Here is a 13,561-nt window from a genome sequence, read left to right as displayed (position 1 = left end):
ACTAGTGACTAGTGTTAAACTTCCAATAGCAGTCGAAGCCGAAAACATTGTCCGAATTGATACAAAAGAAGAGGACATCCATAAATATCGTATATCTCGTTGCCTATAGTTTTCAGACATTTCCCATCCCTAGAACACAGGAAAATTTACTTTTGAACAGATGGATAGAAAACGGACGGGCTAAATTACAGACAGTTTTCGCAGGTGCTTTTTTCAGCACGAGCCGAAGGCGGCTTCGTGAATATTATTCCATCTTTGAGTAAAAACCCGCTTTCGCGTAAGTTGTGGACATAATTTTGACAAAAATACTTCATTCAAACCTCGATGGGAAAAACAGTTATTTGATTGACTGGACGCGAGCACGCATCGATCACATGCAAATTATGTGTATCCGCCGTATCCAGCATACCAGGAAGTGTTTACAGAAAATAGATAGCTGAACAAACCAGCACAACATAAATGTGGCGTGCAGTCATTTTTACATTTCTGGGAAATTTAGATTCCGATACCGGAATGTAAACATAATTTGCATACGCGGTAGACATTACGAGACAGGACTATTGTATACAATTTACAACAAAGTTTGATTATCGGACACGGCTAAAGAATCCATAAACGAAAACCGGGTGTTGGGAATACTATTTTCTACATTGAAACTATTTACTTGGGGATGTTGTCCCCCGAACTCTTGTCCGACAATTTCTTTATTTCTTCCTCGATTACACCATTGTGACACACACCTTTTCTCGCTGTCTAGATTCTTCTCCCCCGAAACTCGCCTTCTTGATTGTTTCTTATATTTTCTCTCGAGTGACTTGCTAGAATACCTGACACCGGGTGCGTATGCAATGAATTGCGTACAATATGTACAATGTAGGTCTAGCACTGAAAGTACCAAGACATAATTGCCAAATCTGTAAATTTCTTAAGGATATTTTTAAGGCTATTTCGGCAAAAACATAAACAAACAAAATTTCGCACGCTAATGACGGTACAATTGGGAAAATCCTCGTTTTCAGTTGAGTAAAATAAATCGCAGTGGTGTAAATTTGACCTAAATTATGGTCAATTTTATTTGGTTGAATTGATGGTTGAGTGGTCTATTATTGCCCATGACTAAAAGACACGGTCTAGTGAACCAAAGTAAAGGGGCCGGACACCGTTTTTGAAAATTAAGTTTCACTATCCTTTTTTGGGTAAAATGTTGACACCATGATAGGTCGAGTAACTACCGGTTAAATTTGAGGAGTTTTGCATTTTTCGACGTTGCTTAGGTATAAAAAAATGAAGACGTTTTGCTCGTCCCTGTGACGAGACTAAGTTTTTATTTTGTGGTACAATTCTGCTTGACCCAACTCAAACGGAACGAGTACACCATTCTTGAAGAGGTTTATTAAAAACCTATCGAACATTGGTCAGGCTCAAATTTTTCTGGTTTGAATATTGTTTTTAGTACAGTGTCGTGGCAGTACAAGAAAAATTGGTAGATTGGAAGCAGAAGCAGAAGATTAGAGAGACACACAAACTGTCGAATCTTTATTTTATGACGCACTTTATACGAGTGAAATCGTTCTGCATTTTCTAAGCAGCTGACTTTAATTCACTTCACATTTTCAATTGAATTTATTAAAGGTGTGCTACACAGAACAACACAAATTTATAAGCCTTTGTGTACATACATATAAATACGCTTCGTCGTCGAGCGCGTCGATCAACCAAAAATCAACAGACAAAAAAATATTAATAACATTTTCGGTTGACGAGATGTATGGTTGGAATAATATATAAATATGAGATATCGACAGAGATATATTCTAGATGAACAATATTTAAAAAAAAAAACAAAAAAATTTTTTCGTCTTTTCGTCTTCCTAGTATGTATGTACTTTACTTACAAAACAATATTTTTTTTCTTAAACAAAAGTTTCGCGTTGTTAACCTTCACATTCCAATTGGATTTTTGTTTGGCTTTTTATTAATATATAAGTGCCAGTGCCACACTCACTAACGGCATAATATATATATATATAAAACGAAGAAACAACAACAACAAATTTTCCTTGAAATTTAACCATTTAAATAATTAAAGAGCTCCGTCTTTATCGTCACAATCTCGTCAAGATGTGTGTATACATATAAAATGTTATGCTTTCGCAAAAGATTTAAGAAATGCACATTTTTTGTGTGCTGCACACACATATGACACATTAATGTTGATTTCGAGAAATTCTTTCCTACGACCAGAAAATTCCCTCAAAAATTTAGAGCAATTTGTTCATTACACGAGAGATTTTTTTTTTCTCGTCTATGTTATTTGGCCATTGAGATAGGAGACTTATTAAGTTTACATTTGTAAAAAAAAGCACACACACTCATACACTCACAGATTAAACGAAGAGTCTTTTTTTGAAACTTACCAGATATTTTTCGTTCGCTGTAAATTAATATATTCCAATTTGTGTTTTCTTTTTAAATGCTCAAACTTGGTAAAGTGGTTCTGGGTACACGAAAAGAATTTAATGTTTTGCCTCTTTGTCTGCGTGCAAAACATTCAATAACATTTCAAACGCGAAAATTCACAAATTTGTCCAATGATAAAACGATGTATGTTGCGCGATAGCAATAATAATTTGATTTGTCAACATCGGGGTTTTTTCGTCACAATTTTTGTTTTTTGTTTTTAAATTTTCTTTTCACAAATTATGCAGAGATATCTGTGTCCGAGCTTACTCTGACATTTCCAAATAATAACTTGAAAATGAACTGAATCACACACGTAAACGCTTTCCGATTTAATCCTCAATCCACTCTAGCTATAACCTCCGTAGCTATGCATTCACAGTTTTTATTTTGTTGTTGTTATTGTTGTTCTATTTCAAAGCAATTATTTTAAAACGAAAAAACTAAAAAAAAAATATTTCGCGAACTAAAGTTCTGTATCAGCATCCAGTTCAGTTGAATTCACTATTCACTTTAATTTGCCCCAGATTGAACTTAATAATAATTCTTCTAACATTTCATTGAGCAATTTTTTTTCCTTATGTGTATCATATGAGTATCAATCATTGACACATTTCTTTCGTCTTGGATTGTTCATTAATGTGAACATTTCAATTAAAATTTAACTCTGATGCCAATAAACATCATGAATTTAATTTTTTCATTTAGTTACTTTTTATCAAAATCATTTTTTTTCTTCTCTCTTCCCGAACACGACCAATCACTTTGAAACCACAAATATTTTTAACAATTTTTTTTTATTCACTCAAACTCGATTCGAATTACGATACCATACTATTCGGAAAGCAGATAAATTCACAACGCGAATGTTATAATCCTTACATTTTGCCATCAAATAAAATGACGATTCCAGTAACTCGATGAAAAGGATTAAATTTTCACATATTTAACTTGAGTGAAATGTAATTCAAAGCTACAAATTCAATAAATCAGATAAGCTTCGCGAACAGTTTATTTTTGGAAGACGTCAAACAAAGAAATGGAGTCCGATGGTCCCATGTAATATTTTTTTTCTGTTTTATTATGATTCCGCCATCGACTTGGGCGCACACACACACAGTTTATTCATGATTTCATTTTTCGTTTAATTTTTTATAATCAAAGAACCGTTTTTAAATTTGATGAAGTTGTTAATGCCGTCGAAATACTCCGTTTGCATTTTATGCACGGCGATGACACTTCTAAAACGCTCAAATGTTTTCCAAATTATCGTGAACTTCGTTTTGTCAAGTTAGTTTTTCTTGTATGCACTGTTTGGTGTAGCATTTGGCAAAGCGATCAAATTCAATTGATTATGCTACACGATAAATTGTGATTACAATACTGTCGTTCGTAATTTGTAATTTCAATTTCTTTTCTGATTTTTTTTTTATTCCAACCTTTTTGATAAAGTAATGAACATTCTCTACAGAAAATTTATTGATTGCATGTCGTCGATCGGAATGCAAAAATCGAATAATTAAAGTACATTAAAAGTGGTCCAAATTCAGTCAATTGTAGCGCGTGAAGTGTCATTTATATGAATACCAAATTTATTTAGTAATAATAATTTCAAAGGAGAAGATGAAGAAAATAATATTGTAACACTAATAAAGTCCCAGAAAAATCAGACCAATCTGTCAAAGTTTGTCAAATAGCGCAATTGCATCCAAAAAAATAAAGTCGAACGCAATGTTTTTCAGAAGCGTCCAGCGTCTTCAAATCGAATATTTTCACGTTACAATTATGTTTAATCCAGAGACGACTCAAATCTTAACAGTTTGTCAGATTTGGTTCCTGAATTTATGCCTTTAATTTCCTCATAATTTGATGATTTCGTTTCATTTGTTTTGAAAAATTTACTGTGAACGACATCCCAGAAATTATGAAACCCAGTAGGTATTACACGACTGAGATGAGAGCGGTAAGAGTCATACCAATCATACGTTTCGTGTTGCCATTTTCTTGTTTCGTTTTCTTTCAGTAAAAAAGAGCCTCCGATTTTGTGTATTCTAAAATAAAATGCGGGAGATCTATTCAAAACTTTGAATGGAAATCGGAAATTTAATTATGATGCGCATTGTTTAGTTCGTTTCTGAACGTTTTACAATTTTTAAAGATGAGAGTGTGTGTCAGTGAATGAATGTGTAACCTTTAAGAAAAATTTAATCGTCCACCATAGATGGGTAAAGTGGTCTTACAGTAAAATGACTGCGCGTGTGGAAATTCACGCTATCCGCGGTATCCTGGATACCGGGAAGTTTTCAGAAAAATTCTTTAGATACCGGGAAATCGAAAAAATCTTGAAAAATATGTGGCGAAAAATCAAATTTACCATTTTGGATACCGGGATTTTTTTTTTTTTTTACTTATTGTGGGAACGTATTTATTCAAAGCGAAAAAAAGACTGCTCGCATACGGCGCAGTCAGTAAAAAAACGATCTTTTCAATCAACAAATATTACAATAAATAAAAATCATCCGCTCTATTACTTCCTAAAGTTCCAAGAATACATGCCGCATTGCCTCTTTGTATAGCAATAGAAATTTTCTGCAACAGATAATCTTTGGAACGTGGCTCCCCTGATGCTCTCTTCATCAACGATCCCAACTTGTCAATAAATTTCTTTGTTTCTGGACCCATGCAACCTAATGATTCAAAGGCAAGGCAAGGGGGGTAAATAAATAGTTTTCTTTAAGACGTATATAATGATTATGCTTCAATCTCTCCGCTTTATCTGCAATAGACCCTGCTTTCTTAGAGGATTCACTGATGTATGAAGGAGCCAAAGTATCACGTATTGTTACATCCCATAAAAGTGATTTTCCATGACTCCACGGAACTACTCTCATACCATCAGGTCTTTTACCGTCGTCTCTAGAAATACCAGGTGGTTGCAAAATATTGGGAAATCCTGCAGAGGAAAATGCATGACCAAAAACATTATTGACAGAATCGTGTTTAGCAATAATCCCCATCTTTAATTTGCACGATAAACCATGCAAACCGTCCTTCTTAACCACATTACCACAATTACACTTGTACTCTTCACACAACTGGGATCCTAAACGAAATTTGACTCGGATACCGGGAAGAAAACAAAATTTCCACACGCGATTGACTGGTAAAACATACTCAGTAAAAACACTTGACCATATTTCAAACAAAAAGTAAAGATAGGTGTTGTAATAGTTAATAGTTAAACAAGGCAGTTCTAATATGAACATATGAAGCATATTTCGATTAACTTTGATTCAGTTGTTCTAGAATATTATCTTCTATATTTACAATAAATATGCTCTATATATAATTGCTCTGATACTCAAATTGCACACAGAATAGTCACAAGAATGTGATCTTTGATCAGCACTGCCTTGACGCAGGTAGAGCAGATGTATCAGCGTTCTTGCTCGATACAAGTTGCGTAATGTGGGACGTTTGACAATATCACACATAGCAACGCACTTCAAGCAAAAGTGCTAGCAATGACTGCTGCCAAATAAAGTACTATTTTGTATGAAACAATGGCTCGAATTTTTTTACAGTGTAAAAATTTGTTCGATTCTCTGTCCAGTTTCAGTACCCTATTAGAGGACGACTTATGCTTGAAGCGCGTTGCACACAACGAAAAGAAACCATTGTGGTTTCAAACCAATATTCAAAGAAACCTTATTTCGTATTCCAATCGGTTCGTTCGAAACGCGAACTTTTTCGTCGCTAGTTTCATTTTTCATCACTCAGTTATAAAAATTAACGCAGGTGACGGTGGCAAAACTAAATTTTTCGATGTAACACTAGTGAACGATTGCTTGAAATACTGTTAAAAATAGTGAAATATTTTATTGGATACTACCAACACACTTCAAGCATGAGTGTGGTATTCTAAATAGGGTACTGAAAGTTGAAGGTGTGTCACACAACTGTAAAACACTGTAAAAAAATCATTTCATACAAAATAGTACTCTATTTGGCAGCTGTCGACTATGATCACTTTTGCTTGAATTGCGTCGATACTACACTTAGATGATGTTAGATGAAGTTTACAAATTGTAAAATATTTAAATATTTATCAGATGTAAAATGACCATGCAGTTTCAGTAAAAATAAAGAAAATTTCCACCTGTTAATAGACTGATTACACAAAAATACACTTGAAGAAATCAATTTATTTAATTTTTCACAAACAACAAAACAATTCCTAATTCAAAGAAGAAAAAAACGTAAAATGGTAATTTATTTGCCACAGCCTCCTCCATAATAGCTTCCTCTACCACCTAGACCACCATAATAACCTTGTCCACCATAAAGACCTTGTTGTCCACCATAAAAACCTTGTTGTCCACCATAATAACCTTGTTGTCCATAAAGCCCCCCACCATAAAGACCACCCCCCTGTCCATAATATTGTGGCGTTGCAGAGATTAACTAGAGAAGTTTATAACAGAATGTAAACAAAAACGAACGACTAAAGCACTAGAGTTTGTTAAAATTTTACCTCAATCATGGCTAATATTGAAAATATCAAAACTATGAAAATTTTTGACTGCATGTCGATTATTGTAAGTCACTGTTAATAACGGAGATGTAATTAAAACTTAATTGAAAATTGATGGGCTTCCCTTTTTATATACTTTAGATCGGATGGAATTTTTATTTTACTTGGTTTTTCTTAGTCAGGGACGGAAAATGCGTATTACGTCGCATTTGTTAAAGTTAGAAGCTTTTATAACATTGACAGTTGCTTATGTCACACGGTCTATAAATGGGGAATCTACATTGGAGATCATGTGGGTCAGTGGGTATCTCGGTGTGAACCTTTCACATCGCTTTATCTATTAGATAACTTGATGTATGAACTTTTAGAATTATTTATTTACATAATATACTATTGCAGTGCGTCATGGCCTCCAAAAATCGAAAACAAAAACAAATTTAAATGACAAAAATGAAATTGCAAATTTCTTGTTTGCGATGTTAAAATTCAGCCAAAATTAGTATAATGAAACAGACGCGCTACCAGACGATTTATGGTGTGTTAGTTATCGAACTTGTATTCTAAATTTAAAGTAAATTCGCAAATTTTATGGAAAATGGTAATTTTTTTCCCACAATTAAAAATTCAGTAAATGAAATGAGGAGCTTAGTTGAAAACATTACATTTTCAGTATAATTGGATAAATATTCGTGCACGTGTTTTGTATGAAGCAACTTCTGCCACCTCGTCTCGTATAGATCGTATAAGTTGTTCCAGAAATTATACATTCAAGGATACTCATTTGGAGTTGGTACGTTGATAATTTTAATAAAGAAACATATCGAGAAAAACGTCTCTACAAAAGCGAACTTTAGAGACGGAAAGCAAGATGTTAACGTTAGTGTTTGGTAGCAGGAGAAAAAACTAAAATTAAATAAAAACCAATTCAAATTGACTCACATTACACTCACTTGCTAGAAATCCTAGAAATGTAACAGTGAAAAGGAAATGTAAATTATTTATGACATCAACATCGAGTACGAAGTACTTTATTAGGCTCTAGATGTGTATTTATGACACGAGGCTGCAGATAGAATAGAGTACACACTTGTCACTATCAGTCTCGGCAAGCCTCGACTTCTTCGGGACAAGTGTGTATATAAACGCAAGGCCGTAAATATGTATATAAACACGTAAATAAGTTGTGTGTCTGTGTGAGTAGACCAGCTGGTAAAACATTAGAAGCAAATTTCGATAGAAATTTAAATGAAGTCAACGTAGGCTAAAATAACCGCGACTGTTTTCACAACGATGATTTTATGATTTTACGATTTTATCGTCCACAATTCCACTTTCCACAGAAACCTTTTCAACTGAAACTTTACATTGTTACCGTGAACAACAAAACCACAATATGTTGGTTGAATCACGAATTGTGAGTCCGAATGGGATCTTCTAAAGATAAAGAATCTAATTTGAAGGATTAGCAGTGTGTATGGGATCCCGATCAGACTGTTCTAAAACGCCGTATGGTAAAGTCTTTTACGAGAAAAGCGAACAAGAAACTAGTACCTGATCTGATCGCCGAAAGTCTTGCATTTTGTTTAAAGAACAAAAATCTTCTTCGATCATATCCCACCTCCTCTATTCTTTGATTCTACATATGAACACCCACATGTTGTTTAAACACGCATTTAATTGTCAGATCATATAAATCAAAATTTCAACAAGAATTAAAAAAATGTCCGGAAAATTGGCCGGAAATCAGCGCACACATCTGGACAAATTCGGTCAAATGCGGCATCCGTTCGAATACAAGAAATGTACTGACTTTAGTAAAACATTTCTTGTAAAAATAACTGTCCTATCACTGTAACTGTCTGAATCCAGCCGAATCACGAATCTCATACTTGCTGTCTGAACTGGTTTCCGACACACAAGAACACACAGAACACACATTTCGGAAGTTATTGCGAGCGCATAGGTTGCGAGTCTCGAAAATGCTGATGTCGAAGCGTCTCAATCCTTGACGAAAAGTATGACTCATTAACAACAGAAAGAAAATGATTCAACCAAACGATCAATTTTCCCTACCTCTCACATATGTTCTTATTTCGTCAGTGAATTTTTTTATGGCAGAATCGGTGGGACTAAACTTTCGTTTTCGTGCAACAGTTGACAGTACTAAACAATCACGGCACTCGGCACCTTCGGCACTCACACCACTCACATAGACAATCAATTCTAGACCGCTCATATTTCAATGTCACTTAACTGACAGACTGTGTCATATTGGCAACACTGTCAAATTGAAGTATTTTGTTTTGTTGATCGGGCCAAAATCGCGAAACCAAACTGCTCTAAACAAATTCAATAAATTGAATAATTACTAATCTACAGTCTTTAAATGGTGCGAAGTGACCGAATTGCGGTTTATGTGTGCTAACACATCCAACCGATAGCGTACCGAAAATTCCCCGCAAATTCTAACCTCATTTTCTGATTTCAGTTCTCCCTGCTGCATAAACAAGAAACAGCCCATGCCGAAAGCATTTGGTCGTGTGCTTGGGGTCGAACGACAGTCGAAAAACACAAGGACGACGATGACGGCGAAGCGTCACGCGATTCACTATTCAGCAATCCGTCACAAGATAAAGTCACCGACTACATTGTAACCGGCGGCTTGGATGATATGGTCAAAATATGGGATCTCAAAGATAATCGATTGGAATTACGGCAGCAATTGACTGGACATTCGTTGGGAGTGGTGTCGGTGGCCATCAGCTCGGATGGAAATACGATAGCGAGCAGTTCATTGGATTCGGGACTGTGTTTTTGGAAAGCAGAAACGGGACAACTGTTGAATCAGACCGCACTTGGTCCAGTGGATTTGTGGACGGTTGCTTTTTCGCCATGCGACAAGTACGTCATATCGGGATCACACGAAGGTAAAATTTCACTGTACAGTGTGGAAACGGGCAAAGCGGAACAGGTGCTGGATCCGCAGAATGGTAAATTTACTCTCAGCATTGCTTATGTGAGTCGAGATATGAAAACTGTTATTGGTTGGGCATGTTAGCAACGATGTGTGTGTATATTACAGAGCCCTGACGGTAAATACATTGCTAGCGGTGCCATTGACGGAATAATAAACATCTTCGATGTAGCTGCCGGCAAGGTGGCCCAAACGCTAGAAGGTCACGCAATGTCGGTGAGAAGTTTGTGCTTCTCACCGGACTCCCAAATGCTACTAACGGCGTCGGATGACGGTCACATGAAACTGTATGATGTGTAAGTAGACTTTGGCTTGAGTTTCTGTCTGTGTGCAGATTCTGACAATTTGATGCTTTTATTCCAGAGCACATTCCGACGTTGCTGGTACTTTGTCCGGACATGCGTCCTGGGTGTTGAGTGTATCGTTCTCCGGTAATGGTAAACACTTTGCGTCGTCGTCCAGTGACAAATCGGTGAAAATCTGGGACGTTGCTGAGCGGAAATGCTTGTACACGTTCAACGAACACTCGGATCAAGTTTGGGGTGTGAAGTACAGTCCGGATGGTAATAAAGTGGTGTCAGTTTCGGAAGATAAATGTATCAATTTGTACGACTGTCCGGCGAACGTTGTTTGAATATTAAACGGGAGTTATTTTCTAAGAAAAGCCAACGTAGTTTGTTCTTCGCGGGAAACGCTTCGCAGTCTAACGAACGTACACAAGATCTCGGATAACATTTTTTTTTTATTATTCACCGTTAACAACTACAGTAACATTGCTGACTACTCGGAATCTCTCGGGTTACTCCAACTTCCGTTGGTTCCAACTCCTTTCCTTCTGCTCCTTCTTCTCCTGATCTTTCTTCTGCTGGTTTTCGTCGTGCTCCTTCCTTAAACGATCAAACATTTCATCCGCTCCGTATTCGGGTGGCGGCAACGGTTTTGGTTCGTTGTGCCATAATTGCTTAAGGCGATCTTTCGTCAAAACTTTGTCTTCCTCCTTATTTTCCGGTATGTACACCTCAAACGTCTGAAAATGTTTCAATATGCTACCTGGTTTTTGGGAAGAAAGAGAAGAGAGAGGAATAGAGATTAACGAAATATTACATCGGATCGTACACATACCAACAACACTCGGCTTCAGTTTATATTCGTCGGATATCTTTTCAATTGTCCATGTTTCCGGCTCTGCGCTATGTTTACTGATGAATGTCAGTGCTTGTCGCAGAGTAACACGACCTCTCATAGCCTGTTCCGGTTCCAAATAGCCGAATTCGAAATCCTGGACAGCTTTTCTATCTAATGGAAGCGGTTTATTGGTTTGATCATCAGACGAACTAGCCTGCTAAACGATGCATTCGGTAAAATTAGATCTGAATTTGAATGTCAGTAACCAATTCTCTCACCACTACAGGATCTGTTGATGTTACGTAAACTTGTTTCAAACGTTCGTCCAACACCGAATTCTTTTTGCTTTCCAGTTGGGCAAAGTCTGGTTTTTCTATCAATACAATTAGATCGTTGAGTTTGTGCTGCGATTTCTATTTTTAATTCAACCGAAAAACTATCGCTCACCTTCGAGAACTCGTTGGTAGTCCCTTATATTGGATTCGAATTTTGGTGCAGCTTCCAATTTTTCCTTGTCCAAGAATCGATGTGCACGATTATCCGCGTTAAATCGACGTGCCTTTCGTGTGGCAACCGATAACACTTTACCCATTGATTTGTTTTATTTTACTCAACGAATTCGAGTCAAATTTTATCCTAATAACAACATTGAATGTTTTTCGTTCGAGGTTATGTTTTAACAACTAAATCGAAATGTTGAAGTTAAAAGTCCCAGTAAGTATGACGCTTCTAATGTCATAATATTAGCAACAAGGAATCGCGGGAATTTCGAATTGCTTGATTTCAGTTGAGATCTACAGACGCACTTGAAGCAAAAAAAGGGACCATGTCGACAGCTGCCAAAAACGCAAGGAAAAATCGCCAAAGTGTGAACAAAGAACAACCAGAAAGACAAGTTAAATTTCTGGCTGTCATTTGCTTTTGGCAATTTAAATTTGGCCATTCTTAACGAGAATCTTTAGAAAAGGGGCTTAAATAGGATTGAATGACACGTTTCCTTGTTTTTGTCTGCAGTGATTTCGCAAGTAAAATACATTAAATAACAAAAATACACTGAAAACAATCATTTCATTTTGCCTGCAGTTTGTTTGATCTATTGTGTTGAAAATATGAACGCACCATACTGACTACACTTTAATGTTCTGAAAGATCATGTTGAGACATCTACGGAGGCGGGTGACATCGAAATCTGTAAAACCAACGCACTTCAAGAACGGGCACAAGAACAGAATTTTTTAACGGTCAAAAAGCCTCTTATTTTGGTCCCCGCAGTGGTATTATATCAATATAAAAAACTAAATTTATATGACAAATTAAGACTACTGCATCGAGTAAAGGGCGCTAGCGAGGGTAACCCTAATGTATATCTCGGCCAGCACGCCAAATGAAGAATCCAACTTAGCAATAAAATTTTTATTGAAAATTCTGGCGTGTCAGACAAAAATAAAATTCGAATCCATTCAACATACGTTTCCCGTACGAAAAACGTACATAACCGGCTAGCAGCAGCAATAACATCGAAACCAATTTGCCACGTAACCGTATAAAAATGCACTGTAAGATTGTTATCTCATGAGTGTACTAGCACCAGCACCACCAGATCACAAATAAACCACAAAGACGTTTTTGCAGAAAAAGTTCGTTTCAGTGAATTGTAACGACATTCGTATGACTCAATTTTATGCACGAATCGGCTTTTATTTACCTCGGAGTTGAAAGTAATGGCGAAACTTTAATCAAAGTGTATAGCAGACAGCAAGGGTGTGGACGCTTTAAGTTCCATTTGAGGAGCATCTTCCATTTATTTGCTATCATTTTCACGAGTATCCTCCAATTGAATCAACAAATTCGAATGTTGAAAATCGAAGCACCACGGTCATTTGATCACCTTCTGGAAACCATTCATTTGCAAAACGTTGCAGAATTTAGTTTAGCAGGTTGTTATTCATCATCAACGATATCAAAAAAGGTGCCATTTACTTTTGATGACAAGCTCCGCGTCTTAACATTGAAATTTATGTTTGTCGGATTAGAAGTATCGGCGACTATCACAACTTTATCGAACAAAATAAATCAATCCAAACGATCATAATCGATTATGGGGACTACGGCATATTCGAGGATCTGGAAAATGGATTTTTGAGCAAATCGAAATCGTTAAAATCACTGTCTCGTCATTGAAGAAGATCATCGTTGGATGTTGCATTGTTTATTCCATCGATGATGTTATGAAATACATGCTCGACTTTGAAACTCTTAAATACTTCAGTTTCTTTTGCTCAAGTCAAAGCACCTAGCAGGGTAATAGAAAAAAATAAAGTAGTACTTTAATCGAAGTATGCGAATATTTCGATACCTTTTTTTCATGATGTAAATGCAAAATTACCATTAAGGCTGCTAATGGTATTATTGGTATCAAAACACTACTCTATTTGACGTGTAAAATCCTCTATTACCCTGCTAAGTTC

At 36.2% G+C, this 13,561-nt stretch overlaps 4 protein-coding genes across 5 annotated transcripts in view; 1 reads left to right on the top strand and 3 right to left on the bottom strand.

Annotated features, from left to right (window-relative positions):
* The window catches only part of LOC119085644 (serine/threonine-protein kinase Warts-like), a 53,860-nt gene extending 49,833 nt beyond the window's left edge, over positions 1–4,027 (bottom strand). The window contains exon 1 of the mRNA XM_037196082.1: positions 2,418–4,027. The gene's annotated coding sequence lies outside the window, so the exon portion shown is untranslated. The remainder of the gene's footprint in view (positions 1–2,417) is intronic.
* A 2,611-nt stretch (positions 4,028–6,638) lies between these two features.
* Positions 6,639–7,127, bottom strand: LOC119080333 (ctenidin-1-like). The gene is made up of 2 exons (XM_037188633.1): positions 6,995–7,127; positions 6,639–6,924 (listed from the first exon to the last, which is right to left on the bottom strand). The coding sequence occupies exons 1-2, from the start codon at positions 7,046–7,048 to the stop codon at positions 6,733–6,735; spliced, it is 246 nt and encodes an 81-aa protein (XP_037044528.1). The 5' UTR covers positions 7,049–7,127; the 3' UTR covers positions 6,639–6,732.
* A 2,102-nt stretch (positions 7,128–9,229) lies between these two features.
* On the top strand, positions 9,230–10,632 carry LOC119085728 (WD repeat-containing protein 61). Its single transcript, XM_037196193.1, has 4 exons — positions 9,230–9,383; positions 9,483–10,010; positions 10,077–10,264; positions 10,332–10,632. Exons 1-4 carry the CDS (start codon positions 9,381–9,383, stop codon positions 10,600–10,602), a joined length of 990 nt encoding a protein of 329 aa, XP_037052088.1. The 5' UTR covers positions 9,230–9,380; the 3' UTR covers positions 10,603–10,632.
* Positions 10,633–10,690: 58 nt separating this feature from the next.
* On the bottom strand, positions 10,691–11,781 carry LOC119085729 (protein NDUFAF4 homolog). Of its 2 annotated transcripts, none has more exons than XM_037196195.1 (4): positions 11,541–11,781; positions 11,372–11,466; positions 11,091–11,307; positions 10,691–11,018 (listed from the first exon to the last, which is right to left on the bottom strand). In XM_037196195.1, exons 1-4 carry the CDS (start codon positions 11,683–11,685, stop codon positions 10,768–10,770), a joined length of 708 nt encoding a protein of 235 aa, XP_037052090.1. In that variant the 5' UTR covers positions 11,686–11,781; the 3' UTR covers positions 10,691–10,767. The 2 variants fall into 2 exon arrangements, with proteins under 2 accessions (XP_037052090.1, XP_037052089.1); XM_037196194.1 differs by having other exon boundaries at positions 11,091–11,310; positions 11,541–11,780.
* Positions 11,782–13,561: the final 1,780 nt, after the last annotated feature.

This window comes from Bradysia coprophila, chromosome X (assembly GCF_014529535.1).
Source record: "Bradysia coprophila strain Holo2 chromosome X, BU_Bcop_v1, whole genome shotgun sequence".
Lineage (NCBI taxonomy): Eukaryota > Metazoa > Arthropoda > Insecta > Diptera > Sciaridae > Bradysia > Bradysia coprophila.
This window is presented reverse-complemented; position numbering and strand designations above follow the sequence as displayed.

Excerpts from the sequence above, each read along its gene's own strand:
- LOC119080333 (XM_037188633.1), bottom strand. The coding sequence starts at position 7,048 with ATGCAGTCAAAAATTTTCATAGTTTTGATATTTTCAATATTAGCCATG. Across the intron at positions 6,925-6,994 it reads CAATATTAGCCATGATTGAG|TTAATCTCTGCAACGCCACA; the intron begins GTAAAATTTTAA and ends AAACTTCTCTAG.
- LOC119085729 (XM_037196194.1), bottom strand. The coding sequence starts at position 11,685 with ATGGGTAAAGTGTTATCGGTTGCCACACGAAAGGCACGTCGATTTAAC. Across the intron at positions 11,467-11,540 it reads CTACCAACGAGTTCTCGAAG|AAAAACCAGACTTTGCCCAA; the intron begins GTGAGCGATAGT and ends TTGTATTGATAG. Across the intron at positions 11,311-11,371 it reads CATCAACAGATCCTGTAGTG|CAGGCTAGTTCGTCTGATGA; the intron begins GTGAGAGAATTG and ends TGCATCGTTTAG.
- LOC119085728 (XM_037196193.1), top strand. Across the intron at positions 10,011-10,076 it reads TTACTCTCAGCATTGCTTAT|AGCCCTGACGGTAAATACAT; the intron begins GTGAGTCGAGAT and ends TGTATATTACAG. Across the intron at positions 10,265-10,331 it reads CACATGAAACTGTATGATGT|AGCACATTCCGACGTTGCTG; the intron begins GTAAGTAGACTT and ends CTTTTATTCCAG.